Raw genomic sequence first — 27845 nt, 5'->3', positions numbered from 1 at the left:
GTGGGATGGCAAAGCTTTCACACACTTGTGCCACACTTTGGCTCTGTGTACCATAGGGCTCGGAGAGCTGTAGTGAAATGAGGGCGACAGAACAAAATCATAGCAAAGCAAATAAGTGACGATGCAGACAGGGTGTGATCAAGGGAAAAGACTGGGGGGAGTATGCTCATGTACAGGAGGTGCTGTGTGTCCTGGGCAGGCCTGTGCCCTTGTGTGCTTTCTGGTAGTCTAGCGGGCCTGTAACTGGGGGTCTCCTGCTTTTCTGGAGCAAAGGTTCCACAGAGAGGCTTTAAAACAGTGCGGCACATTCTGGGGGTGGGAGAGAGTTAATTATGTTTCATTTTCCTGCTCCTAATTACTCAGTTGGAAGTGGTTTTCTTAACTGCTGGGGGGCCCTGACAGCAGAGGACCCCTGCAGCTTTCAGTGCAGTTTTCTGGCTCCCTGTGTGCCCAGTGCCCCGCAGGGCCCTGGCAGGCTGCAGGCAGCCCTCAGCTGCGGGTGTGTGAGGTGGCAGCGCAGAGCCGGCTGGCAGAACGTGGGCCGGAGCGTGTGTGGGAGGCACAGGGAGGAAGCAGCTGAGAGGCGAACCAGAAGAGGCTCTCATCAGATCAGCAGCTTCCTGAACACACAGCCTGCGTTTTTTTTCAACTGCATACTCATTTCGCGCTGAGGCTCAGCTCCGGTGCCACAGAGTCGGAGCTCTCCTGGCTCGCAGCTTGCTCGCGAAGAGGATCGAGGGATGAGGGGTGCCAGGGGGAGCCCCTGACTGGCCAGCCTTCAGGTGAGTGCGGAGCTGGAGCAGGGCTGGCTGGTCCTCGGCATGTCTGAGCTGTAACCCCGCTGTCTGTGGCTCAGGGCAGCTCACACAGCCCAGGTCACCTCTTGCTTTTAGACGGGCTGCTGTATGGGGAGGGGAGAGGGGGGCTGCACGGCACAACACTCGTTTCTGTTTTGTCACCCCCCCCTAGCCCGGAGTGGACGGAGCTCCCTGCCGCTCGCCGGATACCAGGCTGGCGTGTGTCCTGGTGGGAAAGGGTGGATGAGAAGGAAGCTACTGAGGCCCGACCGGACCGGACCCTGGGCGCGGAGCAGGAGCAGCAGACGCAGAGCGGCTGGGGAGAAGTTAAACAAAGAGAAAGACACTGAAGAGGCAAACTTGGCTTTCAAGTGGCGTGGGGAAAACCGCCAGGGTCTGGGACGACAGCAGGAGCTCCTGGGACAAGGTAAGCCCTCAGGTGGAGAAGAGGTCTATTCTGAACACTGACGCTGTGGTGCGGTAGTTTATGTTTACTGTCTAGTGATTGCGATGTGACTATAGCAGTGTAAGGGCTTACAGTACCAGCGAGAAATGAAAGGTCAAGGTGAAAGAGGAGAGGAATTGAGGCCAGGACGTTTCTTCCCCCGGGCAGCAGCTGGTGTTGCAGAAGATGCCGCATGTTAAGATGGTTCTGCAGACACACGGTCCTGGTGCAAAACTGCACGATTTGGCAGGCTTTTCTCCTTTGGGAGGCAGTAAGACACGCCCCTGCTCTTGCTTCGCCTCGGAGATGAAGACCTCTGGGCAGGAACCGCTCTGAAGATTTACCCTGCTCAGAGGTCAGACATCACCTCAGGACTTTTTAAGTGTCATAATGAAAATGTCCCGAATTATGACGTTGTTAATGCCGAAGGAAGCCCATGAAGACAGCAGGGGGTGTGGAGGGGCGCAGCTCTCTGTCACTGGGACTGAGCCGACTAACCCACCAGGGACAGTCAGGGACTAACGTTGGGGCGGCTTGTATCTGGAAGAAGTGGGGTTCAGTTCCAGCGACGGGACCTTTCTGTATGGAGGCTGCATGGTCTCTGTATACGTGTTTGAGGTCTACACTTACATTTCACACTCCTTCATTAGTCAGGCACTTTTACCCCAAACAGCTTCCAGCCGATTTCTCCGGGCGTTCCACCTCTTCAGCCGAAACGTTCGGCTTGCGAACCACAGGAGAAAACTACCTGTACATGTACAGACGATTATGACACCGCTAACATCTGTACAACGCCTCTATCATGTACCCAGGCCCTGGGGACCCCTCAGAGCAATGGAAACTGCTGCTTTTCATCCCAGTGGAGCTCGTTACTTGGTTGAATTCTTGACTGAATTAGCAACTCGCTTGATTTGGACTGTTTGCAAGTTGCTTATCTACTAAGGAGCTGGAGACCACCGTCACATATGAAATGCAATAGTTAACAAACAACTAAAAAAAAGTTAAAAGGCAGCTTCCAGCATGTTCCTGAAGCGAAGACAATGACGAGCTCCAGTCAGTCCTGTGTTTTTAGGGCTCGGGGTGTAACTCTGAGCTCAGCTGGAACTGGACCTGCAGGTGTGGAGCTGCCCAGGAGCAGGGATGGGACTGCTGGGATAGAGCGGACAGATGAACTGAAATTCAGCCAGGGCCTCAGGATCCACACCCTCCCTCTTTCCGGTTGCCTCTGCAGGCAGGCAGGTACCTGGGTTAGAAATCATATGGCAGTTCTGGACGGAGCCCAGCGCTGGTCAGTGGTCAGGGCAGAGGTCTGGGCTCACAGGCTCAGTTACAGTACAGGGCCCGGGCAGGGCAGCTGTCCTGCAGACGAAGCCCAGCGCTGGTCAGTGGTCAGGGCAGAGGTCTGAGCTCACAGGCTCAGTTACAGTACAGGGGCCCAGGCAGGAAAGAGCCTGTGCTTAACAGGATGTTACACTGGTGTCGCAATGTTGCCACTGACTGCACAAGCAGAGGTAGAGCTTACATCCAAAAGCCTCAAAAGTCCAATTTCTCTGTCTCTTGCTTTCCTGCCTGCTGTGCTCGCACCCGGGGCAGAACCCCTGTGCTGGTACTAGTACTGAGCTGACGATGGCCACCTTTTTCCAGCTGTCTCAAAGTGGATTTTAGCAGAAAGAGAGATATAGGCACCGGCTGACACCATGCATGACATTTAACTTGCAGATCTTTTTATTTACCGTTTGGCTTTGCTGGGGTTTGTTTTGCATCCCTGTTTTGCGTTCCGTCGCGTGCTTTGCCTGCAGCCACGTGAGGGTCCGATCCTGCGCGCGTCAGCCCTGCCTGTGGCTCGGGGCTCCGCACGCGGCTGGGAGAGCGAACTCTGCGCTCGGGTTTTCTCGCGGGGGTCAGAAAGCGCTCAGAAACACCGGACTCGCAAGACTGTACTAACAGCTTATGTATCAGTGCCGTTGGCACGGGGATAAATCATTTGACCTCCAAGGTTCGGAGGAATGGTTAGGATGCCGAACGTATTCTTGTAAAAGGACTGGGCTGTTTCCTTCTCCAGAGCGAGCCGCGGGTGCCGGCTCGTCCCCAGTGCAGAGACAGTGATGTCAGCAAGACGAGTGTGTTTTCTGTCACTTCTCGGCTCTTTCTCACGCTCAGTGACATGCAGATGTTTCGTTAAGCACGGCTGCAAAACACTTAATTTCACATGCTGGGCTGAAAGCCGCGGTGCCACCAGGCTCGAGGTTGCCTCCCGTGTGCATGACGTGACAGACATTCCTGGCCTCTGCGCTCACCTCCCGAGCCTTCCTCCACGCGCCGCAGTCGCGTTTAGACATGTGCGCCAGCGCGGGTGTCTTCGGGCTCAGGAGCTCTGGAAAGGCACCGTCAGCGAGCTGAGCGTCAGCGAGCCGGAGAGAGGTATTCAGTGCGTGCCCGTTCCTGCACGCGCTCCCCGCGAAGCCGCATTCCTGGCGTGTGTGTTTCCCTGCGCCTTCACGAGCCGGGAGAGCAGCGCGGAGCCGGGATGGCAGTGCGGACTCGTCTCAGGTGAGTCCTGTCGTCTCTCCGCCCCCCTCTCGCCTTGTAACAAGGTCGTGGTGTCGGTCTGGGGACAGTGGAAGGACAGCGCTGCGAAAGCAGAAACGACTGATTTATTCCAGCTGTTCTACGAATTTAAAGACGACTTGGCCATCGGACTGTCGGTATCCCCCGCGAAGGAGCGCTGGAATATCGCGGTTTACTGTGATACCGTGTGGTGCTCTATCCTGCTTTACTTCGCGATTAAGTGGTATGATTACTACTATAGTGTAGTGTAATTACATCGTTGCCTATAGGTAAACTTTAAATATACCATTGCAAAAATACAAGTATTATAGAAACCGTGGCACTGCGAGGTTTTAACATATAAAACTACAACTGTCATTAACCATTTGAAACCATAGTTTTCTCCGTGTAAATCCTGTAACTGTGTGCACCGCGCCTCTCTGAGCTCAGTCCTCCGTGGACAGCCGCTGGCGAGCTGATCTCCCGCGGCCCGGCTCGCCCCAGAGTCCTGCGGGACATTCATGCACCACATACAAAACACGCGGGCAAGCATCACTTCAATAAAAAAAACAAAACAATGTCGGCGTGTCAGATTGCGAAAGCGTGTAAGAGCACGGGCTGTGTTGAGGCGTGTGAGGAGTGAATGCGCTGGGCGGTGCGGCTGTGTGTGGGGACGGTGTGTGTACTTCACTGCGGGACTAAGTACAGATGGCAGCTCTTCGGGCTGTGGCCAACTGTGTTGGGGTTTGGGGGACACTGCGATACCGATATTTGGAGGAGCCTGGATGATTTCTCTCACCTGCAAGTGTGTGTGGAGTTTCAGTGTCTATGATATCCCTCCCTCTGCTCACCCCTGCCCTGTGCCCTCTCCTTCCCTCTCTCTCTGCAGCGTGGCAGCGAGGAGCTGAGTGCCCCTGGGTGTTGGCCCCCCGCCCCTCCGTCCTGGGACGCACAGCATGGTGCTGCTCTGCCCCGCCAGCCCCCCCGCGCACATGGACCAGCCCACGCCGCCCCCCCCCACCACGCGCAGACAGGCACGCCTCCAGGAGAGGTGAGGGGCCCGCGGGGCCACAGCCGGGGGGCAGCCAGGCTCCTGTGGGAGCCCGCAGGGTGCTGAAGTGCTGGCGCTGGGAGAGGAGTGGCTCAGCCAGCAGAGCGTGGGCGCTGTGCTCCCATTTCGACGGAAGACAGAAACCGAAACGTTGAATGGGAGAGTTCAGGCCTCCGCCCAGCTCCCCTTGAGCTTGCCTGAGCCGTCACCCTGCCGCTACAGTCGCAGTGACCGCAGATCTTCCCGTTTCACCTTCTTCTGCGCCAGTTCTGTTAGCGTCTCCGTTAGGGACGCAGTTTCTGTGTCCGCTCTGCTCTGCCACTGGGCCTGAAGCCGGGGCCCGCTGCTCGCGGGTCACGCCTGCGCGGACTCCGGGGGCGGGCGGAGAGCAGCGGGCCGAGAGCCCGTCCCGTCTCATGCTGCTCCTTGGCAGAATAATGTGGTGCCTCCGTTAAGAAACGCGAATGAGCCCGTTAGCGTAGGCAGCACCCAGCGAGAGCGGACCGTAGACCTCGAGTGTCTGTCCTGACGTGCTGCTTCCAGGTTCCGGATTCCCGCTGGAGCAGCGGGGACGGAGTTCTCCCGCGCAGTCTTGGTAGTGACTTGTTAGCTGATCCCAGGGTTTCTCCCACTGTTTCCTGGAAGAACCCAGGGAATGGGCTTCAACAGCATGGCTGGTTTGCTTGTTCAAGACCCCCACAACCCTCTGTGTATCGAGAGACAAAGGATGGGGTTAATTAGTAAGCTCATCAGAAATAATTAACACAGCCAGCAAGTGCCCCCTGTAGGTCACTGCCTTCTTGTGAAAGTTGCCGCAGACAGCTCAGGGGGTGTTGGGGCAGTATTTTCTGGATGGTTTTACCAGGCTCAGGTGGTTTTTCTGTCTGTGTGCCCCATGACATGCGTCATGCCTGCGCCTGTGCTGTGGTTGGCCTGTGCTCTCCTCTGCCTGCCTCATGGCCCTGTCCCAGTAGGCTTTGCTGTGGGTGGGATAAGTGGGACCCAGGCTGTAGGAAGGTCAAACGCCTGAGGCCCGGTGCCCCCCCCTGACAGTCTGCTTCTGTGCACACATGTGTCTGCAGGAGGGGCTCCAACGTGTCGCTGGTGCTGGACGTCAGCTCTCTGGGTGCTGTGGAGCCCCTGTGCTCCATCTCCACACCGAGAGAGATCACTCTGCATTTCCTGCGCAACACTCGACGCCCGCTGACAGCCGCTGAGCTGCAGGAGGCTGCTGCCAACACTCAGGAACTGTCCCAGGAGTACCTGGTACTGAACCCTCTCCTGTCCGCTGAGATCACTCTCTGCGCTGCTGTGTCACTGTCTGTCTCTTTGCTGCTGTCTCCCTCAATTCAATTCAAGAAGCTATATTGGCATGACCAATGAATTTCAGTGTTGCCAAAGCATATACAATTAACACAACATCTACAGACATTTACAGACAGCTCTCCCTGAGTCTCTCTTTCCCACTGCTGCTATCTATCTCTGTCTGGGTCACAGTCTGTCTCCGCTGATGTCTATCTCTCTTTGTCTGTGTCACTTTCTCTCTCTGTCACTGTGCCTCTGCCCCTGTCTATCTCTCTGTCTGTGTCACCGTGTGCCTCTGCTTCTGTCTCTCTCTCTGTCTGTCTGTATCACTGTCTGTCTCTCTGCTATTGTGTCTCTCTCTGTGTCACTACTTGACTCTCTGCTCCTGTCTCACTCTCTCTGTGTCACTGTCTGTCCTTCTGTTGCTGTCTCTCTGTCTCTCTCTGTCTCTTCTGGCATTGGTGCATTTTTTCTCTTTCCTTCTCCTACTCTCTGAAAAATCTGCCTGTCTCTCTGTGCCTGCACAGTCCTGTCTGTCCTCCTCCACCGAGAGTCGTAGGGCTCTCCCAGTGACTCAGCCTGCAGCTCTGGGTGCTCCTGCAGCAGCTGGAGCTCAGGCTCTGCTCTGTGGAGGGGAGAGACAGTTATAGTGCGTCTTCCTGCCATGAAACCCAGCTCCCTTTGAAAAGAAACAACAGGTGTTGCAGCATGATAGGCAGTGGTCCTGAACAAGTCTGCATTAAATTCAGAGCTGTGTGTCTGCACCAGCACCCCCTTCTCTGCCCTCAGCAGACCTAACCTCAGATTTTCACATTTTCTCTTGATTCTGAAAGTCATTACCAAATTTGAAAGATGCAAATCTCGGAGAAATCTATGTACAATGTTTTTGCACGCATGGATTAGACAAGTGAGGCGTGGTGTATCTGTGGTGGCAGATTCTGTCCTCCAGCCCTGCAGCCTGTCTGCTAAGCGCATGTCTCTGTTCTCCACAGAAAATCCCCCCAAACTTCGTGGACCAGGCGGAGCTGGACATCCCTGGCCATGCCTTAAAGGACAGATACAAAACCATACTGCCGAGTGAGTGAGAATGATGCCGCTCACTGCCCGCTGGAGATATTAGGAGCCCCAGTGAGGACCAACAGTAGCAGACAGTGCCCCCGCAGCTCCCTCATCACAGCCCCACTTCCCCACAACAAGCCTCTCAGCTCGGTTCTGTGAATTCAGCTCTGCATCCAGGGTCCCCATCACAACCTTACCTGAAGCTGTTTCTGCTGGAGGGAAGCTGCCCAGATGTTTTGGAAACTCCTGGAATACACTCTGCGTCCCAGTCAAGTCGCTCCTGCTGTTTACGGGGGCCAGCGTTGTGTGCCACAGGTTCCTAATATATTGGCCAGAGGGTGTGTCAACAGTGAAGTTTCCTTCTCTGCTCCATTCCGCATTAACAAGGGGCCAATTCTCTGGTGATATTTACAGACAAAAGAGAGCAGACACAGTGGAAAGGCTGATGTCAGAGGTCGGGAGGGCACAATACTCTGTTAGCAGGCATGTTGCTGTGTTTCAGCTCAGTGGCTGAACAATCCCCACTCTCTGGGAAGTCTCTTTCCTATATTCTGCTGTGTGTCGTGGGTGGATATTCCATCACAATCGCTGCTTCACATCTGTTTCACGGTAATTCATTAATTTCTGTTGCGCTGGTGTTCCTTAAGCATTGCCCAGACATGAAACTCGTTACTCATCATCCTTTACAGATGAGAGGAGGCTGTTCGGCCCACATTGATTGTTTGCTGAGCTGCAAATCTGAATCCTATTCAGCTGCGTCTTGAAGGATTCAAGGGCATCAGCTTCCACAGCCCTGTTGGGCAGCTTGCTGCAGACCCCTACCTCCCTTGGTGTAAAGTGCCTCCTGTTTTTGGTCTTGAGTACACGCCCCCCTCGTTGCCACTTGTGTGTCTGTAGAAGCACACAGGGTCTGGCACTCTGAAAGTCTGAATGGAGTACCCCCCCCCGACAGTCTACTCACTGTGACCTGTTTCTTTCAGACCCCCAGACGCGGGTGTGTCTCTGGAAGCCGGGCGCAGAAGGAGATGGGGAGACCTACATCAATGCTAACTACATCCGAGTAAGAAGGAGGGGGATCAGACAGAGATCAGCTGAGGGGTCACTGCCAACACCACTATGTGCACCCTGTATATTTGAGTATATATTCAAATACACTAATGAATGTTTAAATATTCTACATCTTACACTAACCTCAAACTCAGTCCTAACCCCAAATCTAACCCCCGTCTTAATTGTAACCACAGCCTGAACCCCGGACCTTGTTTCTGTAGGAATACCGACACCCTAGGTGGTCGTTCATAATCATTCACATTGTGTTCTGAGACCAGGGCAGACCCACAATGCGTACTCTCATATGGACAAGAGTCCACATATGTCAAGATCTTAACCTTAACCTGTACTCAAAGTATATTTGAGATCTATTCTAATATTACAGCACTGTAACCCTCTCAGTGACCCACGCCCCTCCCTGGCCCTTGGCTCAGCCTGTGCTCTGTCGCCCCCTGCAGGGTTATGATGGTACTGAGAAAAGCTACATCGCCACCCAGGGCCCCATGGTCAACACTGTCTGTGACTTCTGGGAGATGGTGTGGCAGGAGAGGAGTGCCGTCATCGTCATGATCACCAAACTCAAGGAGAAGAAGGAGGTGGGGGAACGTTGCCTTTCCCCTCCTTGTTTCTAACTTGTAGTTTGTTTTCTTTTTAATTTTGTTCTGAAAACAAGAATGTTCATGTTATATAGCTCAGTGCTGCACATGTTAGCGTTATTGTTTTGTGCCTTGAAAGTTCAGAAGATAGCAAAATAAATGACAATTTGTAAGTGCAGGTTAATCCTTGATGTCCACGGTGACAACATACAAAATCCTCTTAAAGAAATAAATGATTAAGGCAGACAGATGTTAACTGGGGTTGAAATTGAAGTCTCGGTGCAGAAAACTGCACATCGCATGGTACCGCGCCCCGACTGCTCCTGCAAACCCAGCTGTCTGAACTGGCGCAGTGTGAACGCTCAACTAGGGAATTAATAAACACATGACCGAGAAAACAAATAATGTCTTATTTTTTCTCTGTGCTGTGCTGCAGAAGTGCGTCCTCTACTGGCCAGAAAAGACAGGGACGTTCGGCAGGTTTGAGGTGACCGTGGACGAGGTGAAGGAGTGTGACGGCTACACTCTCCGAGTCCTCACTGTCAGAGTAAGTCAGGGCGCGGGGTTCCCTGTGCACCCCAGTGACAGCTACACTCTCCGAGTCCTCACTGTCAGAGTAAGTCAGGGCGGGGTTCCCTGTGCACCCCAGTGACAGCTACACTCTCCGAGTCCTCACTGTCAGAGTAAGTCAGGGCGCGGGGTTCCCTGTGCACCCCAGTGACAGCTACACTCTCCGAGTCCTCACTGTCAGAGTAAGTCAGGGCGCGGGGTTCCCTGTGCACCCCAGTGACAGCTACACTCTCCGAGTCCTCACTGTCAGAGTAAGTCAGGGCGCGGGGTTCCCTGTGCACCCCAGTGACAGCTACACTCTCCGAGTCCTCACTGTCAGAGTAAGTCAGGGCGGGGTTCCCTGTGCACCCCAGTGACAGCTACACTCTCCGAGTCCTCACTGTCAGAGTAAGTCAGGGCGCGGGGTTCCCTGTGCACCCCAGTGACAGCTACACTCTCCGAGTCCTCACTGTCAGAGTAAGTCAGGGCGGGGTTCCCTGTGCACCCCAGTGACGGCTACACTCTCCGAGTCCTCACTGTCAGAGTAAGTCAGGGCGCGGGGCTCCCTGTGCACCCCAGTGACAGCTACACTCTCCGAGTCCTCACTGTCAGAGTAAGTCAGGGCGGGGTTCCCTGTGCACCCCAGTGACAGCTACACTCTCCGAGTCCTCACTGTCAGAGTAAGTCAGGGCGGGGTTCCCTGTGCACCCCAGTGACGGCTACACTCTCCGAGTCCTCACTGTCAGAGTAAGTCAGGGCGGGGTTCCCTGTGCACCCCAGTGACAGCTACACTCTCCGAGTCCTCACTGTCAGAGTAAGTCAGGGCGCGGGGTTCCCTGTGCACCCCAGTGACAGCTACACTCTCCGAGTCCTCACTGTCAGAGTAAGTCAGGGCGGGGTTCCCTGTGCACCCCAGTGACAGCTACACTCTCCGAGTCCTCACTGTCAGAGTAAGTCAGGGCGCGGGGCTCCCTGTGCACCCCCAGTGACGGCTACATCTTGCCATTCCTGAAAGCTGACGATAATTACGTGGCTCACAGGTGCAGTCAGAGAGTCGTCAGGTGAAGCACTACTGGTACTCCTCCTGGCTGGATCACCAGACACCGGCCTGCGTCCAGTCTGTGCTGAAGCTGGTGAAAGCAGTGCAGGAGAGCCAGCGGGCACTGTGCTGCCCAGGCCCCATCATCGTTCACTGCAGGTAGTTCCCCTCCCTATGCTACAGCCACAGCAGAACAAGAGTTGCTCATTTACACATCACCCAGCACCTTCCACATAGTGCACCAGCGCGGATACTTACACATCACACAGCACCCTACCACCAGCCAGAGCACCAGTGTGCACACTCACACATCACCCAGCATCTTTCACACAGTCAGTGCACCAGCGTGCACACTCACACATCACCCATCGCCTTTCACACATTCAGTGCACCAGTGTGCAGTCTTACACAGCACCCCATACCTTTTATACAGTCAATGCACCAATGTGCCCACTTACACAGCACCTAGCAACTTTCACAGTCAGTGCACCAGAGTGCAGACTTACACATCATCCAGCACCTTCCACACAGTCAGTGCACCAGAGTGCACACTTACACATCATCCAGCACCTTCTACATAGTCAGTGCACCAGAGTGCACTCTTACACAGTCTGATCTCACTGTATGTGCGTGTGTGTGCTCCTCAGCGCAGGGATCGGACGGACAGGCTGCTTCATTGCCACCAGCATCGGCTGCCAGCAGCTGGAGAAGACTGGCGAGGTTGACATTTTGGGCATCGTGTGCCAGTTGAGAATTGACAGGTGTGTACCCTCTTCCTCCCAACCTTACATGAGAGAAACATGTAACACTGCAGAACAGGAGACAACTGCTGTGTTAGTAAATGCTAGTAAATGCCTATTAGTGCAATATGAAGGATGAAGGGTATGCATTAGTAATTTATCACTGGCAAGGCCTAGTCAGCCTTTATACAGAGATTAATATTCATCTGCCAGATGCTGGTGTATCATTCCTGTATAGCTAACACATAAACTGTGGAATTGCAATAGAAAATCTGAAGATATGCATTTTGTAAGTAAGTTTGGTGTATTGAAAGCCCGCGGGCTTGCTGTCCGTGGCTGTGTGGCTGAGCCAGCTGCTCTGTGCCCGCAGGGGCGGGATGATTCAGACCAGCGAGCAGTACCACTTCCTGTACCTGACCCTGGCCCTGCACAGCCGCCAGCTCACCGGCACGGGCCCGGAGCCACGCTGAGCCTCTGGCCCGCCCCACCCCGGCCCGCGCGGCTGGGGTCAGGGGGTGAGCTGTGAGCTGCAGCCGGGCCCGTGGCCGCTGGCCTGGCCGGACCGGGAGGACTGCACTCGGCCGTGTCACTGCGCTGTCCGCGCCTGGATGGAAGCCGCCAGCAGGAGATCATGTTACTGCTTCTCTTCCTCCTGAAAACTGCTTCCTTTTATTTATTTCATTTTGCTACTTTGTTCCCTCCACCCCCTGCCCACGCCCTCGCTGTCACCCATCTCTCGGGTCTTTTGCGATATTATACTCCTTTCCTCTGCCGGTTAAAACCCACTTCACCTGTCCTGCTGTCCATGAGCTGGGGTCTCCGCCCTTCACCACTGTGCTGCTGCTGAGGGGCGTTGTTCACGTGGGAGATCGGGGCTCTGATCGTACTAACGGGGGGTCAGTTTCATGTAAGGGGTGCAGGGAGGCTGATCGCTGGACGCGGGGCCAACAGGCTGGCCATTGCATACCGCCGGTGTGGACACTAACCCAGCTCCCCTGGGTAATCAGCAGCCCCCCATCACGCCTGGCCTGTTCTGCTTGTCCTTATCGAGTAGGACAGCCCTGGACTGAACCCTCCTCCCCAGACCTCCACAAACAGCACCTGAATGTCTTTACCTGCAGAGCCGCAGAGACGTTGTCTCCGTTTTTCCATGAAGATTTCTATGGAAGGTGTCTTTGGGAACAGAAGAGGAAATGTGAAATCCAGGCGTGGCGAAGCACACACACGCGGCAGCCGCAGGGCACCCTGCATGGGGACTCCAGCACCCCGAAACACAGGGGTTCCCCCTGGGGTGGGGAGTGTGGTCCGGAAGCCTTTCCAGTTGTTTTAACTTTTCTAACAGAATGTTTTATACTTCACCTGGTGTCAACACAGGCGCAGGATTTTCAGAACTGTGAATTTATGTGCCATGGAGACTTCAGACATGACTACAAGATACGTCATGAAAATAAATCAGTAAATACAAACGAGCACTGTGTTCAATTTGTTAGAACAAACTACTGTATTTCTTAATATTTACCTAAACACCGTATGATTTAGACTGACAGATACAATAGATAGACAGGTGATTCAGTCAAAAAGAAGTATACAAAGGAACAAGTAATAGGTTTATTCCATGCTGAAAAGAGAAGAGAGAAAACGGAACGTTTCGGCCGTGAAGCCTTCTTTTGGTGTGAGTGAGGTGACCTCAAGTCACCTTCTTCAGGCTGAAGAAGGCTCCACTGCCGAAACGTTTTGTTTTCTCTCTTTTTTCGGCATAGAATACACCTATTACTTGTTCCTTTGCAGCCTACGCATGCTGACCTACCACAAAAAGAAGAATGTACACTTTTATTTAAATTTATTTATTTAATGTCATTCACAAATTACTTTGGTTTAAAACATGTCAATTATAGCTTTCAGTGATATCTTAATATCGTATCATAATATTTTGTCAAAGAGTGTTGAACAAGAATTCTTCCTGTTGAGCGGATAAAGATTCTCAGTTGCATCACCCTGCAACACCGCTGGCAGCCACACTGAAGCTCAGCAGGCGTGAGCCTGGTCAGTACCTGGCTGGGAGACCTCCTGGGAAAAACTAATGTTGCTGCTTGAAGTGGTTAGTGGGGCTAGTAGGGGGTTCTCACCCTGCACCCTGTGTGGGTCCTAATGCCCCAGTATAGTGATGGGGACGCTATACTGTAAACAGGCGCCGTCCTTTGGACGAGACGTAAAACCGAGGTCCTGATTCTCTGTGGTTATTAAAAATCCCAGAGCGTTTCTCAAAAAGAGTAGGGGTGTAACCTTGGTGTCCTGGACAAATTTGGCCTTTACCAATCATGGTCCCTAATAATCCCCATCTATGAACTGGTTTCATCACCCTGCTCTCCTCCCCACTGATAGCGGGTGTGTGGTGAGCGTACTAGTGCACTATGGCTGCTGTCACATCATCCAGGTGGATGCTGCACACTGATGGTGATGGAGGAGTGTCCCCATTACCTGTAAAGAGCTTTGAGTGGAGTGTGTATGCTATTTAAGTGTAAGGATGTTAATGATGGTGGTAGTAGAATTGTTTGTATGGTCAGCCTCAGACATGTAGTGGTATCTCACCTAGGTCAGTGCAGGTATAAAATTCATTAATTTGTTGTGTGTTTGCTGCGCTCCTGTTGTGCGCTGAGGCTCTGTCTCCCCATTGACCCTGTATTGGGTGACGTGGTGAGAAAACGGGTGGATGGCGTGTTTGCAGTAGTTCTCTGTTCAACAGTTTGCCACAGCGCACGTTACAGATTGGTATTGCCATTAGCAATACAGCAACAAGTGAGGAAAACAAAAAACCTAGCAAGAGAAAAAACCTCTGAGAGTCCCGGGCCTGATGCCCCCCCCCCACCCCAAGCCATGAGACTGTAAATGAAGAAATGTGTAAAATCGAGTCTTGTACAGAAGATCTGTTCTGACAGACCTTATGGTGCATCTGCTGGCCTGCAATTAGGTTTTAATGTTTTACAATTCATTGCGTGATGACTTAAGACATTTCACGTGTGATTTCACGCCCAACTTGGTCTTTCGGTCCTCCAGTCACTAAAGACTGAAAGCGCTTTGCGGAGGAGATGGTGTTCAGAATAGACGCCACTGTGTAAGCAAGCGCGTCTCCGGCAGAGGGCGCTGTCAGGTGGACCCGGGAGTCGTGGTCACCCCTGCGTGCCTTCTTTGCCCGGGCGAGGTTTTCTTCAGGCGCAGTCCCGAGTCAGCTGGGCATGGATGCGAAACCACACCCAATGAGGAAGGACGAGCCGCAGAGAGAGAGAGAGAGACGGGCAGGCAGGAAGGGAGGCTGAGCTGTCTGAGAAGGACCAAGGAAGGAATATTGATCACACGGGCCAGGGAGAAGACGAACAATCGCGTACTGAAATTGAAGAAAAGGGGGATCCTTAGGCTACGTGTTCCGACAATAAATATTTCGTTTCTCCCTCCCGTTTCGCAATCCCGGTGGAGCGACGCCGCAGCCGGCTCATACAATAAAACCCCGAAGCTGTAACCTCATCTTCCGACCACCCCCCGACCCCCGCTCCGCGCCGCCAGCCGACTCTCCCAAGATGATCGCGCTGTTCAACAAGCTCCTGGACTGGTTCAAGGCGCTCTTCTGGAAGGAGGAGATGGAGCTGACGCTGGTGGGGCTGCAGTACTCCGGCAAGACCACCTTCGTCAACGTGATCGCGGTAATTCGGGGCTCGGGTGGCTGATGTCGCGCGTGTGCGTGTACGTGTGTGTCAGCGGATCTGAAGGGCTGGCGAAGCGCGGCCGGGAGGATGCTCCGAGCTCCTTGCCCCGGTTTAGCGGCGCAGATCATGGCCGTTTCGTTGGTGCAAAACTGCAAACAACCGCGATGCTTTCGAGGACACGAGCAAATGGCTGACTGTGAATGTCTGTGCGTGTTCTCGGCTCGCTCTGTGTGCGCTGTGATTGTGCTACACTGGTGGTCAGGGATCGCACGGCCGTGTCTTTGGGATAATGGTGGCCGGGGTGTTTTACGCTACTGTAGCTGCGTTATGATGACTGAGGCACCCCTGTAGCACAGTGACGACATGATGTGTCACCCGTCGGGATTTCAAAACGCTCTCGCATCAGTGTATCGCCAGAAGATTTAAAGCCCTGAATTGCAATATTAGGATTTTTTTAGTCTCGAGTTTATACACGGAACATAAGGTGCCTTCTAAATATGTTTTAATTCCATTGTATCAAAATCATAATTATACACATTTTGCTTCTGCTTCTATACAGTAAAATGGGTATTTGACATTTTCCTGTACTTTGTAGTCGATATCTGCCCGTGGAAGGCGGAGACGGGCAACCCAAAATCAAGCACTAGAAAAGTCGAAGTCTTAATTATCTCGGTGTTTTTGCCTCCTAAATAACATTCGGAGCACGGTCGGTGGTCGTGGATATCCTGGCCTAGTGAGTGGGCCTGTGCTGTGAGGCAGGGCAGGGGTTACTGGACAACTACATTGACCGATAGACTAGGCCCACTGGTGGCTGTGAGGTTTTGGTGTAAAATAAAGGCTTTTGATCAGAGGCTCTGGGGGTCTGGATCTGGGTGCAGTCCAGCCCGCTGTGGGAAAGCGCTGTCTGCTGGAAGTGTGTGTTTTTACAAAGCTGCGTATCCTCACATCTCCACGTCTTGCGTCTTTGCGAGTTTAATGATCAGGAGTGATGCACTGCCGGAATTAGTTTTTAATCCTAACGCTGTGCGGCTCGGGAACGCACCTGCGGGACGGGAGCGGTGCTGCGGTTCAGTGCGGCATTCTTGACCCACTAACTTGTCGCGCGCTGCGGATTGCGCGTGAGGCTGGAGGAGGCGCACCTGCGCCCTGCCGGCGCCGCTCCCACCCGCGACAGCGGGGCTCCGCGCAGGAGAGGCAGCGGGGGTGATGTCAGACGCAGGGGAGCAGGAGACACAAAGAAAGAAGAGGAGGCTCTCCGGCCCGTCCTGACGGCTGAGCTGCCTGGACCGGACAAAGGCGCGTTGAAACACGGGGCGATTCCAAAGCGCTGGCAGGGGCTCGTTGGCAGTGTTCTTTTCTTTTTTACGGAATGATGAACTTTGAGTCACTAAAAGTCTAGATCAGAGCTGGCTAGCTCCAGCCCTGGTGGGGGGCAGAGGTGCCCGGTTATTATTCCATCCCAGCTTTCTGTTACTGACTCTCCCTAATTGGACAGATTCATTGTAATTGTGTTTTATCTTGTGTATTCTTTTTTTATTGTTGTTCTCATTCTGTAAAGCGCTTTGAGAAGCCACCTTTAAAGGTGCTATATAAAATAAAGTTCATTATTATATAATTATTATTGTTGTTCTCTCCAGGACTGGATCTGTCCGGTGCTTTAAGAGCTCTGTTACCCTGGTGGCCTGTGGTCAAGTCTGGTGAACAAAGCACCTCAGCTGCTGACTGACTGAGGTGTTTATTGTGCGCACGCTGTCTCTTCTGTGGGCAGCGACTCAACTACTGTGTTAGGCTGCTTGTACACATTGCTGCCTGGCACCTAGAAAATAAGTTAAGATCACTTTATTGGCCATATACAATTTCTTGCATTAGTCTTTTCACATACCCCAGCTTGCTCTCCATGAGACGCACAGACAGGGAGAGAAGCTTGGGGTCAGAGCGCAGGGTCTGCCATTGTACGACGCCCCTGGAGCGCCTGGGGTTAAGGGCCTTGCTCAGGGGCCCAATGGAGTAGGATTCCTCTGCCGGCCGCAGGATTGGTACCAGCAACCTTCCAGCCACAGGCGCAGATCCTTAGCTGCAGTGCCACTGCTGCGGTAGAGGTATTAGTGGAAATACCTCTTGTACTTGGAAATGCAAACCAGCGGGAAGGGAACAGGGGGTGCTTCTTTACCCAAAGGCGGGCGGGGGTATGGAACAAGCACAGCCGGGGGCTGCTGGAGCTAAGAGTGAGCTGGGAATAAGCTAACAGCCGAATGAGCCTCCTCCTAATTGGAGGTGTGCTGTGTCCTTTCCACCCCTGGTTTGGAATTGCCTGAGCGCTGTCCTGGGGTCCCTGGCCTCACTACTGCTCAGCTCCGTGCCCCCACCCCCACCAGGCCTGCAGCGTCGGCCCCTGCTGTGGGCTGGTGGGGGGCAGCTGGCCGGCAGCTGTTCACTGACTGCAGACGCGGCAGGGTGTGTCGGCACAGGGCAGACCATTCCAGTCTTCAAGGCAAACATATTTGCCTTGAACAGCAGCTCTTGATTTAATGGCTTGGAGGCTGAGGTGGTCCTGGTCTCGGCAGCTAGCTCACGTCTCTGGGCTTCGGGCCCAGTCTTCATTGGCGTGTATCAGGCCCCGGGAGTAAAGACCGCTCTCGCACCCGAGCTGGAGACCAGAGCAGCGTGGGCAGCCGGCCCCAGTTTGTGCACTGCTGTAGTATTCTTTGTTTGTGCGAGAGGAGGTGCACAGCCCAGTTTTCATTGGTGGGGGGGGGGGGGGGGCGGGCTGTGTTTAGGGGAACCCGGGGGGGGGTCTGTCTCAGGCCTGTGTGCTTCGTGTGTTAGTGGCTCCAGCTAGTGCAGGGTAGGAGCCCCGTCTCCTTGTCACATGGCTGGGCATCCTGATCAGCCAGTGGCCACCCTGGGCAGGGAGAGGCGCCGACTCTGGTGGGAGGTGGGTTAGAGAGAGAGAGGGAGGGACGTTCCGATGCAGAAGATCGCAGGGTGGAGATGCTGGTGCAGCAGGACAGTATTTTTGACCAGAGGGGTGTGGAATGGCTTGTGAAAGTAGTGGATTGTGCTTTTCTTCAATGGCACCGACGGAGTGCCTGTGTGTATGCCAGCGTCTGCACTGAGAGCTGATTCATTTAAGGGCTCGGTTGCAGTTTTCCAGCAGTGCATCCCTGCATTCGTGCAGCTGCACCTGGGCCCCAGAGCTCTGCTGAGGAGGATCCTCCTGGCCTTCAGCTCCTCAGACAGCCCCATCAGGACATAGAACAGACTGTCTCTGCGCTCACAACGTTGGGTTTATTATTTGTGACTGTTGGGATTCTGTTAAGTTGAGGATGAGAACACATCCTTTTCTTCCTCTGTTTAGTTTTATTTTTTTCCTCAAAATACAAACCTGCTCTGTTCTTTGTACCACCACTTCTACAACACGGTAGCGACGGGCACTTTGTACATCGCAAGCGGTTTCCCTGGCAGGGCCTCAGTCTTTGGGAAAGACCTGGACAGTCCCAGCTGATTCACAGCGCTGCTCCTCATATTTTTGAATGACTTGTTTGCTTATTGTGGTGGGATTTTACAAATAATTAACTCTCTTTCTCTTTTCTCCTCTCCCTGCTTGTGCCTCCTGCTCTCTCCTCTGTCCTCTCTGCAGTCGGGCCAGTTCAGTGAGGACATGATCCCCACTGTGGGCTTCAACATGAGGAAGATCACCAAAGGAAACGTCACCATTAAGGTCAGCAGGCAAGCATGTGGGTCTTCTGTGTGTGTGTGGAGTGGGTCTGGTCACTGTACAGTAATACATGTAAATCTCAGAGCAGAAGAAAATATATATAAGTATGGGAGCAAATTTCTCCATTAAAATTTGTACTAACAATATCGTTAGAGGTGTGCACAGCTGTAGAGTGTCTAAGAGTCGTGGGAAGGCTGGTAGCTTACTGAGTGCGCCTGTTCTTGGGGAGAATAAGAAGGCATGAAGAACTGCACTCATGTCCTTGAGAAGTCTTGGAGTTGGACCCTGCAGTGGTGTGTATGCAAGCAGCAGAACCTTGAAGTGCTCTCTAAATCTCACAGGGAGCCAGTGCAGAGTGCCCAGGACTGGAGTTACTGTATGTGCTGAGGCAGAGTAGCTTTACTGAGCTCACTGCAGGACAGGCGGAGGCTTGTTTCATTTTAGACTCCAGTGGATACTCCAGTAAGATTACTGTAGCCTAATCTTAATGCAATGAAAATGTCTATCACATTTTCCGCAATTGTAATTATAATTTCTAGTGTTACACAGATTTAAAACAGGCCCAGTCTGAAGCTTAAGCGCAGCCTACAACAAGTAGTGAGAAGCAGGCAAGAGCCATGAGTGTCCTCTGTTGGGCGTGGGGTATCGGGGGTCCCCGGGGACAGTGTTCCTGATGCCCGTGTTTGTCGTGCAGCTCTGGGATATTGGCGGTCAGCCTCGATTCCGGAGCATGTGGGAGCGTTACTGCCGTGGGGTCAGCGCCATCGTGTGAGTACCTTCTCTGGCTCTCCGCCCCCCACCGCAACGAATTGAGCACACAGCTCGTTTCCATTTTGCGAGTGATTTTAAAAAGAAGGCATTTGGTTTGCATCATCCGGACTGGTTCCCAGACGCTGTGAGTTCCCAGGTGTCCACTGCATCCTTGTGCCGTCGTGCTAAATCCCTGCCCTGCTAGCTGTCCTGTCCTGCACCGGCACTGATTCAGCAGCAGGGGGAGCTCACGCTGCCTCTAGGAGTCTATACCCGTGTGCGTGTTAGGTGACTTCTTGACAGGGGACTGATTTTGGTGTCCTCTGTGTCTGTGAAGGTACATGGTAGACGCGGCGGATCCTGAGAAGATCGAAGCCTCTAAGAACGAGCTGCACAACCTGCTGGACAAACCTCAGCTCCAGGGCATTCCGGTAAGTCCTGGCTGCACTGTTCAGAAGTGGTTTTCACCTTCACCCCTCGCTGCTGTGCTCTGCCGACGTCTGGAGGGCCCCCAGGACAGGCACACTCACCCACAGAGGGTCTTCTGGACTCTGCACGGCTCGCAGGCTGGGGCCTGGCAGGAGCTGAGCTGTGTCTGCTGGTGGGCACCTTGTGCCAACAGGGTGGTAGTGTGTCCGTAGTGCACGGAACCCCGAGTCTCTAATGCCATCGGGTCTCTGCAGGAACCTAGAGTTACAACACTGTTATCACCCCATCATTACCAGTGCTTAAGACGATGAGCAGAAAACTGGCACCTGGGCTCCCCCAGGTGGCTCACGGCTGAAAAAGCATGAACGCAGGTTCGAGCCTGGGTCATGTCACCGCCCAGCTGTGAGTGGAGCCACTGGGCGGAGCGATGGCTCTGTGGCTAAGGATCTGCGCCTGTGGCTGGAAGGTTGCCGATTCAAATCCCGCAGCCGGCAGAGGAATCCTACTCCATTGGGCCCCTGAGCAAGGCCCTTAACCCCAGCTGCTCCAGGTGCGCTGTACAATGGCTGACCCTGCGCTCTGACCCCAGGCTTCTCTCTCCCTGTATGTGTGTCTGTGTGTCTCACGGAGAGCAAGCTGGGGTATGTGAAAAGACGAATTCCTAATGCAAGAAATTGTATAGGGCTAATAAAGTGATGTTATGTTATGTTACGGGCAAGGTGGGAATAATCAACTGTCCTGGCTCTCACACAGCACTCCCTGCCTGCACTTCCTCGATCTCACCAGCATGAGGTCATGGGGATCGTAGGCATAAAAACCCACAATCGCATGCAAGGACAGTAAAATAAAAACTGATCAAATGACAGCCGAAACGCCCAACCCTTTAGAATTAAAACAGTATCTAATACAAGACATACTAGTACAGGATGTGAGGCCTGGGAAGTGAGCGGTTTGAAGTGCTCAGGCCACCCCTGGATCTGAACCAGTGAATTTAAACTGCCCTCTGACAGATCAGTTAGCCAGCCAGCCAGGCAGCCTGTTCCAAGTGTGTGCCGCAGTGGCCAGCAGGCCCTCTCTTGAGTGATAAGTGCAGGGACGTACACAGCAGCAGCATGTGGGCTCAGGCCCCTCTCCTTTTCTCCCTTGAGCCTCTGCTCCGAGATGTCAGGTGTCCAATCAGCTGCAGGGGGTGTGGGGAGAGGCGGCGCACAGATGTCCTCTTAGGTGATGGAAACATCCCACAAGCCATATGGGGAGTGATCCCTGTGGGGATTAACAGGGGGAACAACTGTAGATGTGCAGAAATCCACAGGGACACTTACCACTGTTACAAACAGTAAGTGTGGTAGCACTACCAGGGGGGACTGGACCGGACTGTGAGACAGTCACAGCTGAGTATGGCAAGGGGAGACTGAACTCCTGCCGGGCAGTGAAGGGGGATCCAGCTGGTGGAGGTGATCATGTGCAGGCAGCAGGCCAGCTGAGAGACTGGGTGGCAGGATGCCGTGAGCCCTGCAGGAGAGTTCTGATCCGTGCTGTTTTGCCCTTCCAGGTCCTCGTCCTTGGGAACAAGAGAGACCTCACTGGCGCCTTGGACGAGAAGGAGCTCATCGAGAGAATGTGAGCACTGGCGTTTCGGCTGTTCTTGGTGTTTGTGCTGTGGGAGTAGGGGTATGGAGTGGGAGGGGGGAGGGTTTGAAACTCTTAAATGTGCTCACTTGGATCTCCGTGGACCTCTTGACGTACTGAACGTGGCTGCCAGCTGGTTCTGACTGGGTCCAACCTGGGCCCGAGACGGACCGGAATCTGCTCCAGTAATTTTCTGCCATCAAGGCCAGGTGCTGTTGACCAGTCCAACTGCGGCGGGCATTTAATAGCATCCAAGCAATCAAGCAGTACATCCCGAGCCTGTGTTGTGAGCAGGGGCTGGAGTCGTATGGCTTTGCACTGCTTGATCTTTTAAACCTCAGCCCTACTCGACTCCTCTCTTGTTTCCACTGCTTCATAAATTTAAGATCGCTGTGGGCATAGTGTCAGACTCTTCCACGGATCTTCAGCACTTATTTAGTGCCTGTACTGACGCATCTCACCCGTTACAAAGTTATTGCCTCCGACCGGATATTGCGTTTGTATGCGTCTGTTTTGTAAATCAACTCCGTATCGCTGTTGGTCTTTTTTATTGTTTTTTTTGTCATTTTTCAGCACCAGTTAGTCTCCGACTCCTCTGATCCTACTCTCTCTTTCTCTCTGTGACAGGAATCTCTCCGCCATCCAGGACAGAGAAATCTGCTGCTACTCCATCTCCTGTAAGGAGAAGGACAACATTGGTGAGGCTCCGTCCCCTGTCCCAGCTTCGACTCTTCTTTCTTCTCTGCCTTCCTTCTCCCACACTCATGCTCGCTGTCTCTCTGCAGACATCACACTACAGTGGCTGATCCAGCACTCCCGAACCCGGAGAAGCTGAGACCCCGCGGAGAGACGCCCCTGGTGACATCATCCCGTAACCGCTGCCCCGCCCCCTCCGTCTGTCTTCGTTCTTGAAAACTTTTCCTCCTGAAAGCAGCCCCTCCCTTCCCCTCTCCTCTGCCAAGGTCTCAGTTCTTACAAAGAGGGTTGGAGCAACATTATTTGCACTGTTAATTTTTTAATATTCTGCTTTTTATTCTAAGTATTATATTACCTTGATCAGTTAAAGTGTCAACTGAAGAAATTGCTTTGCTAATTTTTTTTATTGTCACGGTTCTCGTCGTATTGTTAAACACAAGCCCACGGGTGTGGAAGTCGAGGAAGATGGGAGCTGTGGTCAGTGGTGACGCAGCCGTCGTGAAGAAAGAATTGTAAATATATCTTTTCCCCTGGTTTGTAAGCCCAGGTCTTTAGAAAGAGAGGACAACAGACAGACAAGGTGCAGCTGGAAAGAGAGGCGTGTTGGGTGAGGATGAGAGTGAGCTGGGGTTGGTGGCGGGGGTTAGGGGGGCTGTAGAAACAGGACCTGCGTTCCTGCAGGAGACTCCATGACGCTTGTGAGCTGCTCGATGACTCCTGCTGTCTGAGGGTGGCTAGTCATGTCTGTGCCAGAGCCGGTGGACTGAGTGATCAGCAGATTAGATCATCGCGCAGGTGATTACATCATCAAGCAGCTGAGTGATCAGGTGATTAGATCCTGCTCTCATTGGACGGATCTCTCTCAGCCTATCGGAATTTAAGGTTTATTGCTGGAGCTTCGGGGCCTGACCACTTAGAAGTCTCATTAGAGATAATGCACTTGTCGCCCACATTTTAAGCGTATTATTTGTTTTCATCAGTTAATTAAGTTTACTAGGAGTTTGCCAGCAACTGTATCCATACAGAGCTTGAACGCCCCTCTGATGGGTGTAAATTAATGTTTACAATGTGGCGGTTTTATGAAGCAGTTACTTTGATGGTACGTTTTGCTTTATGAGCCACAAACAGTTCTGTGGCTGTAGGTGAGTGGGAAGGGAATGTGATCGACCGCCCAGCAGCTGTTTCTTGGAGAGCCTGTGCGCTGTCTTTCGCTGTGTGACTGAGGAGTCTCTGGAGGGACTCTCTGCTGATCCTCAGTGCTGTTGACTCTCATGCTTAGAGCGATCTCTAGTTCATTGAGAAGGAAGGGAATAGTTAACCTTGCACAGTATTTATTCTCCTGTGCTGCCTCTGCTCCACTGCTGCTGTGCACAGGACAGTCTTTGATGCCCGATAGCCATGTGCAAGGCAGATTCCTGATCCCGTCTTGCACTCTGAAGCTTCCAGCCATGTGGTGTTCAGGGTTTTGGCCCATGGAGACAGGAGAGCACGTGGGCGGGTTGTTGGGCACACACACACACACACACACACACACACACACACACACACACGTGTCTGCACATGCAGCGTTCAGGTGAAGCTGGAGAGGTTTTCTGTGATGTGTTGGATTTCTCTCGCCTGGCCTGATTGCAGAGGCTCTGTGCTGGGCAGCATGTGCAGTTCTCCGGGTCACAGGGCCTTTCCCTGGCCCTGACCCAGTACAAGCTTCTCTCTGCGGTATTGTCTTTGTCCTGGTCCTGTTGTGAAGGTTTAGGTGCATTTACTTCCAGGCCTTTGTGAAAGCATTCTTTTGCAGTAAGCATTGATAGGTGGGGTTAAGATTGCCGTCCGTCAGCAAGCCGGTCCTCTGGCCTTCGACCCAGGTGGGCCCCTGAGCCAGAGCGGGCAGCAGGCTGCTTTCTCTCCCGGTGCTGATGCCACTGTGATGCCCAGCTGCCAGGAAACGGGCAGTCTGCGCAGGAGGAGTGCCAGTCCTCGCAGCTCAGCGACTGCTGCATCTTTCTTGACATCATCACCAGCTCAAGGCAGCAGACTAGCTTAACCTTAATTCACCCTCATTACATCAGGTACACCATTCTCCCAGGTGTGGAAGTGTTTATGACTGAGACACAGGATGTCTGTGGATTCCAGGTGCTGGAAATCTGTGGTCTAGGTAGTTGTTGCTTGGTCCTGATGCAGAAGCTCTAGAAGCTGTAAGAAACAGGATGCTGTTCCATATGTACCCGTATTGAGCCTGGAGTCTCCTGTTCTGTTCCTGGGCTCTATGGTCACGCTTCTGTCTGCTGCCACTGTCTTTTATTAATAACACAACCAAGTGATCAGTTAAGACCTGGTCCAGCGGATCTGATTCCTGTGCACGCTCTGCAGGATGAGCATATCTCAAATTCCAGGAAGGGTTCTTTGTATTTTCATTTTCGAGGCAGATTTATGTCGAGGTTGTTTTCTCGCGTTGAGGGGTTCCACCCATATCGAACCCATGCTCTCCGAGCTCCTCCGCCTCTCGGACTGGGGCCGGCCCGGGCAGCTGAGCGAGTCCGAAGCAGAATCATCTCAATTCCTGAAGGCCAGCAGACTGCAGCTGGAGCACTGAACACTAAATCAAGTTGGGTTGGGTGAATCGCAGTAATAAGTCTGTGTCTAGGAGCATACAAGCTGTTACAAGGGTACATTTCTTGAACATTGTACTATTCCAGCTCCTGCCATGGCCAGCGTCTTGTTTACTAGTATAAAAACCAGTCCAGTTCGTATTCCCAGGCTGCTGGTCGAATTCAGGTTTTCCTTTTCCTTTTCCGTGCTCGCCTGTCCTCTCCAGCTCCCCCTTGTCCGTCGGCATCGGGACGAATCCCGACAGCTGGTGATGTTTTAACACCTCTGCAGTGTGAGCTGCTCTTCCAAAACCAGGCTGGTGCTTCGATCCTGAAGAGGGGTGGGGGTGGGAAATGTGTCAGGCAGGGAGAGCGAACCTGTCCTGGTTTCGGCAGAGGAGATCACGGGAAATCGACGTTCCTCTCTGGGAACACTCGGCGCAGCCCTGCTGCGAGACACCGGTCCGAGCCTGGCAGGGATCTTCCCGACTCGGAGCCGAGGGCAGCAGGAACTGGGCCTTCTTGCCCTCTGTTGTCTTTCTGTTGCCTTTTTTTGTATCTCGTTTATTTTTGCACGTTAAACACTTCGGAAATGTCCGCTGCCCTGACTCCGCAGGACACGCGCAGTCGAATTTCCTTTTGTAGGTACGGAAGAATGGTACATTGTTATCACGAGTAAAGTAATTCATGTGTACATTCTTTTTTTTTTGTTATGTTTGATAATTGTTATATGGTTTTTGATGGACTTTCTTGTACATAGCAAACTTTAAACCAAATAGCTGTAAAAGAAGAAATATTAATACTTTGTGTTACACAGAAAACCTTGTGCTTGCTGTACTCTGCCAGTCTCTCTTGGCCTGGGGGTCCCTGCAGTTCCTGTGAGAGTGAGCACGTGTGCGAGTGCGCTGGGGTGCTTGAACGTGTCAAATGGCTGACGGCGTGCCGACACTCGCTCCCGCTCGGACAGAGGGCTGGGGTCAGCTCCCTGTCCTGTTGGCCTGATGCTCCGCCATCTTTACAGTGGCCTGGACTGAGGAGAATGAGGAGGGGAGCTTGTGATCTTACACAGATGAGTCCCTTCTCTGCAGCTCGTGCTGGTCCTCTCTGGCGCGCGCAGCAGGGATGGCGCTTGAGCCACCTGATCAAGGGCCACTAGCGCCCAGCCCTCCAGGTGGCGCTAGAGCTGCCTGGAGCTTTGTGATGAAGAGCACCCCACCTGGGCCTGTTAAGCAGGGGAGGGGGCGAGGAAGCGGGGTGTCAGACTGACCTGTATGTTCTTCATGCATGCTCCCTTGACAAGCCTGACTGGGGGGCTCCGCTGCAGCGCAGTGTTACAGTGGGTTTGCTGTGCACCATGCCCATCGTCCAGGCCTGCCGCCCAGTTTCTGATGGCCCCAGCCCCGTGTCGACACGCGGACCGCACTGCCCCATGCAGGGCTAGAAGAGGTATTGCACTGACCACTCTTGGGGCAGGGAATTAGAGTGCTGCTGGCGAGTAACTGATCTCCAGCTCAGAAACAAAGACGTTTCCATGAAGCGTTTGGCAAAGACAAACCATCTTTCCTGGACGCGTTCCCTCCCAGTTTCATTCCCCTGCCTTCGGATTGCTTTGTCTAAGGTTTTCTCCAAGTTCCTGTCGGACAATTGGATTGTTGTCCCCGTATCCCCAGTTTGGCGGCAGGCAGGGGTCAGAGGTGCCATTGGATTCCCCCAGCATGCATCACTCTGGGCTGTGCCCTGGTCTGAAAGCAGTCGCGCCTCTTTTGGCTGCTGCAGGTTTTCTTTTTAAACATGTTCATGGATTTCAGTGATAAATGTTCCCTGCAGTTTCATTTTATTGGCTTTGATTATGTTGGTTTTTAAGATGAAAGAACATCTCTTTTTAATTCAGTAACACGGTCTGATATAGCGAGAGAAATGGCATTGAGTGTTTCTGTAATTACATATTTGAAGAAAAAAAGCAAAAAAATGAAAAAAAGCCAGTTTGTTTTAACTCCTGTTTATATTGTCCTGCCAGTGGTAACTGTACTGTTGCTATTGTTATCTTGAAATAATTAAAAATGGTAAATAAATGATTTCCCACACAGTACAACAGACTCCTTTCTGTCTCAATACAGTATCACTATATTGTGTACAGCTCCGCCTGTGTAGGCAGCACAAGCAGGCTCTGTTTGTGCAATCTTTGTGTGTGCCACTAGAGGGCAGCAGATGCTAAGGGAAAGGGTAGCAGGGCTAATGAACAGAGAGCTGTTTTGTTCTCCAGTTGCTGTGAAAATAAGAGACCGTTTTTCCTGATCTTTCCTTTTATCCGTATAGGGGACAGTAGGTGCAGTGTGATTGTCGTGGTTGGGAGAGAGGGAGGAGCTCAGATCAGGGCTGTGATTCTGCCTTCAGAGACCAGGAGCTCCTGGCTGCATTCTGGGGCTTCAACAAGTTCAGGCGGGCTCTTCTGGTTTGTCCAAAATCCTGAAAATTAAACACAGTAGTTTCATTGTTTCCCGTTGCACTGCTGAAACGCAGGCGTTTTTAAAGAAAAGTGCTGCCTTTGAAGAATCTTTTCCTGACTTTGTGAATTCCACTTCCGACAAATGATTTTAAGGTGCTGTGTATCAGGAGGTCCTTGTGAACCGCGGTGGCATTTCTTAAATCTCTTTGTTTACCAGCTGTTTAAAGGTGGAAGAGCACTAAGCCTGGCTGTCAGATTGACACAGCTGTCTGAGCTGGATCTGTTCATGAACTGTCTTGTGTATATTTCAGTTTTGCGTGTTGTAAATAAGATGCCAAATGTTAGTTTTTTCAGCTGCAGTGCCTTCAGAAAGTATTCAGACCCCTCCACTTTTTTAACACTTTGTTGTGTTGTAGACATTTCCAAAATGGATTGAATTGATTCTCTTTTGCCATTAATCGACACCCAATACCCCATAATGACAAAGTGAAAACATATTTTTAGGAATTTTTGCAAATTTATTAAAGATAAAAAACTGAAATCTCTGATTTACGTAAGTATTCAGACCTCTTATTCAGTACTTTGTAGGACGGCCTTTTGCATCCTGACCCGTTTCCCAGTCCCTGCCGCTGAGAAGCATCCCCACGGCATGATGCTGCCACCACCAGGCTTCACCGTAGGGATGGTACTAGTCAGGTGATGAGCGGTACCTGGTC

At 52.6% G+C, this 27845-nt stretch overlaps 2 protein-coding genes across 3 annotated transcripts; both read left to right on the top strand.

The window, feature by feature from the left end:
- Positions 1-624: 624 nt before the first annotated feature.
- Positions 625-12644, top strand: LOC148831067 (tyrosine-protein phosphatase non-receptor type 7-like). 2 transcript variants are annotated; one of them, XM_088921324.1, is made up of 11 exons: positions 625-782; positions 970-1224; positions 4679-4840; positions 5923-6106; positions 7138-7222; positions 8185-8264; positions 8713-8850; positions 9287-9397; positions 10440-10597; positions 11086-11199; positions 11549-12644. In XM_088921324.1, exons 3-11 carry the CDS (start codon positions 4746-4748, stop codon positions 11646-11648), a joined length of 1065 nt encoding a protein of 354 aa, XP_088777450.1. In that variant the 5' UTR covers positions 625-782; positions 970-1224; positions 4679-4745; the 3' UTR covers positions 11649-12644. The 2 variants fall into 2 exon arrangements, with proteins under 2 accessions (XP_088777450.1, XP_088777451.1); XM_088921325.1 differs by lacking the exons at positions 625-782; positions 970-1224 and adding an exon at positions 3081-3792.
- A 1783-nt stretch (positions 12645-14427) lies between these two features.
- On the top strand, positions 14428-26772 carry arl8a (ARF like GTPase 8A). The gene is made up of 7 exons (XM_088920456.1): positions 14428-14873; positions 18517-18597; positions 19289-19362; positions 19682-19775; positions 21326-21393; positions 22030-22100; positions 22188-26772. The coding sequence occupies exons 1-7, from the start codon at positions 14751-14753 to the stop codon at positions 22235-22237; spliced, it is 561 nt and encodes a 186-aa protein (XP_088776582.1). The 5' UTR covers positions 14428-14750; the 3' UTR covers positions 22238-26772.
- The last annotated feature ends 1073 nt before the right edge of the window (positions 26773-27845 follow it).

Source organism: Atractosteus spatula, chromosome 7 (assembly GCF_055471065.1).
Source record: "Atractosteus spatula isolate fAtrSpa1 chromosome 7, fAtrSpa1.hap1, whole genome shotgun sequence".
Lineage (NCBI taxonomy): Eukaryota > Metazoa > Chordata > Actinopteri > Semionotiformes > Lepisosteidae > Atractosteus > Atractosteus spatula.
The sequence above is the reverse complement of the archived record's forward strand: the minus strand, read 5'-3'. Positions and strand labels throughout refer to the sequence as shown.

Coding starts and splice junctions, on each gene's coding strand:
- LOC148831067 (XM_088921324.1), top strand. CDS start 4,746: ATGGTGCTGCTCTGCCCCGCCAGCCCCCCCGCGCACATGGACCAGCCC. Junction 4,841..5,922: donor CAGGCACGCCTCCAGGAGAG/GTGAGGGGCCCG, acceptor ATGTGTCTGCAG/GAGGGGCTCCAACGTGTCGC. Junction 7,223..8,184: donor ATACAAAACCATACTGCCGA/GTGAGTGAGAAT, acceptor TGTTTCTTTCAG/ACCCCCAGACGCGGGTGTGT.
- arl8a (XM_088920456.1), top strand. CDS start 14,751: ATGATCGCGCTGTTCAACAAGCTCCTGGACTGGTTCAAGGCGCTCTTC. Junction 18,598..19,288: donor AAGGAAACGTCACCATTAAG/GTCAGCAGGCAA, acceptor TTTGTCGTGCAG/CTCTGGGATATTGGCGGTCA. Junction 19,363..19,681: donor CGTGGGGTCAGCGCCATCGT/GTGAGTACCTTC, acceptor GTGTCTGTGAAG/GTACATGGTAGACGCGGCGG.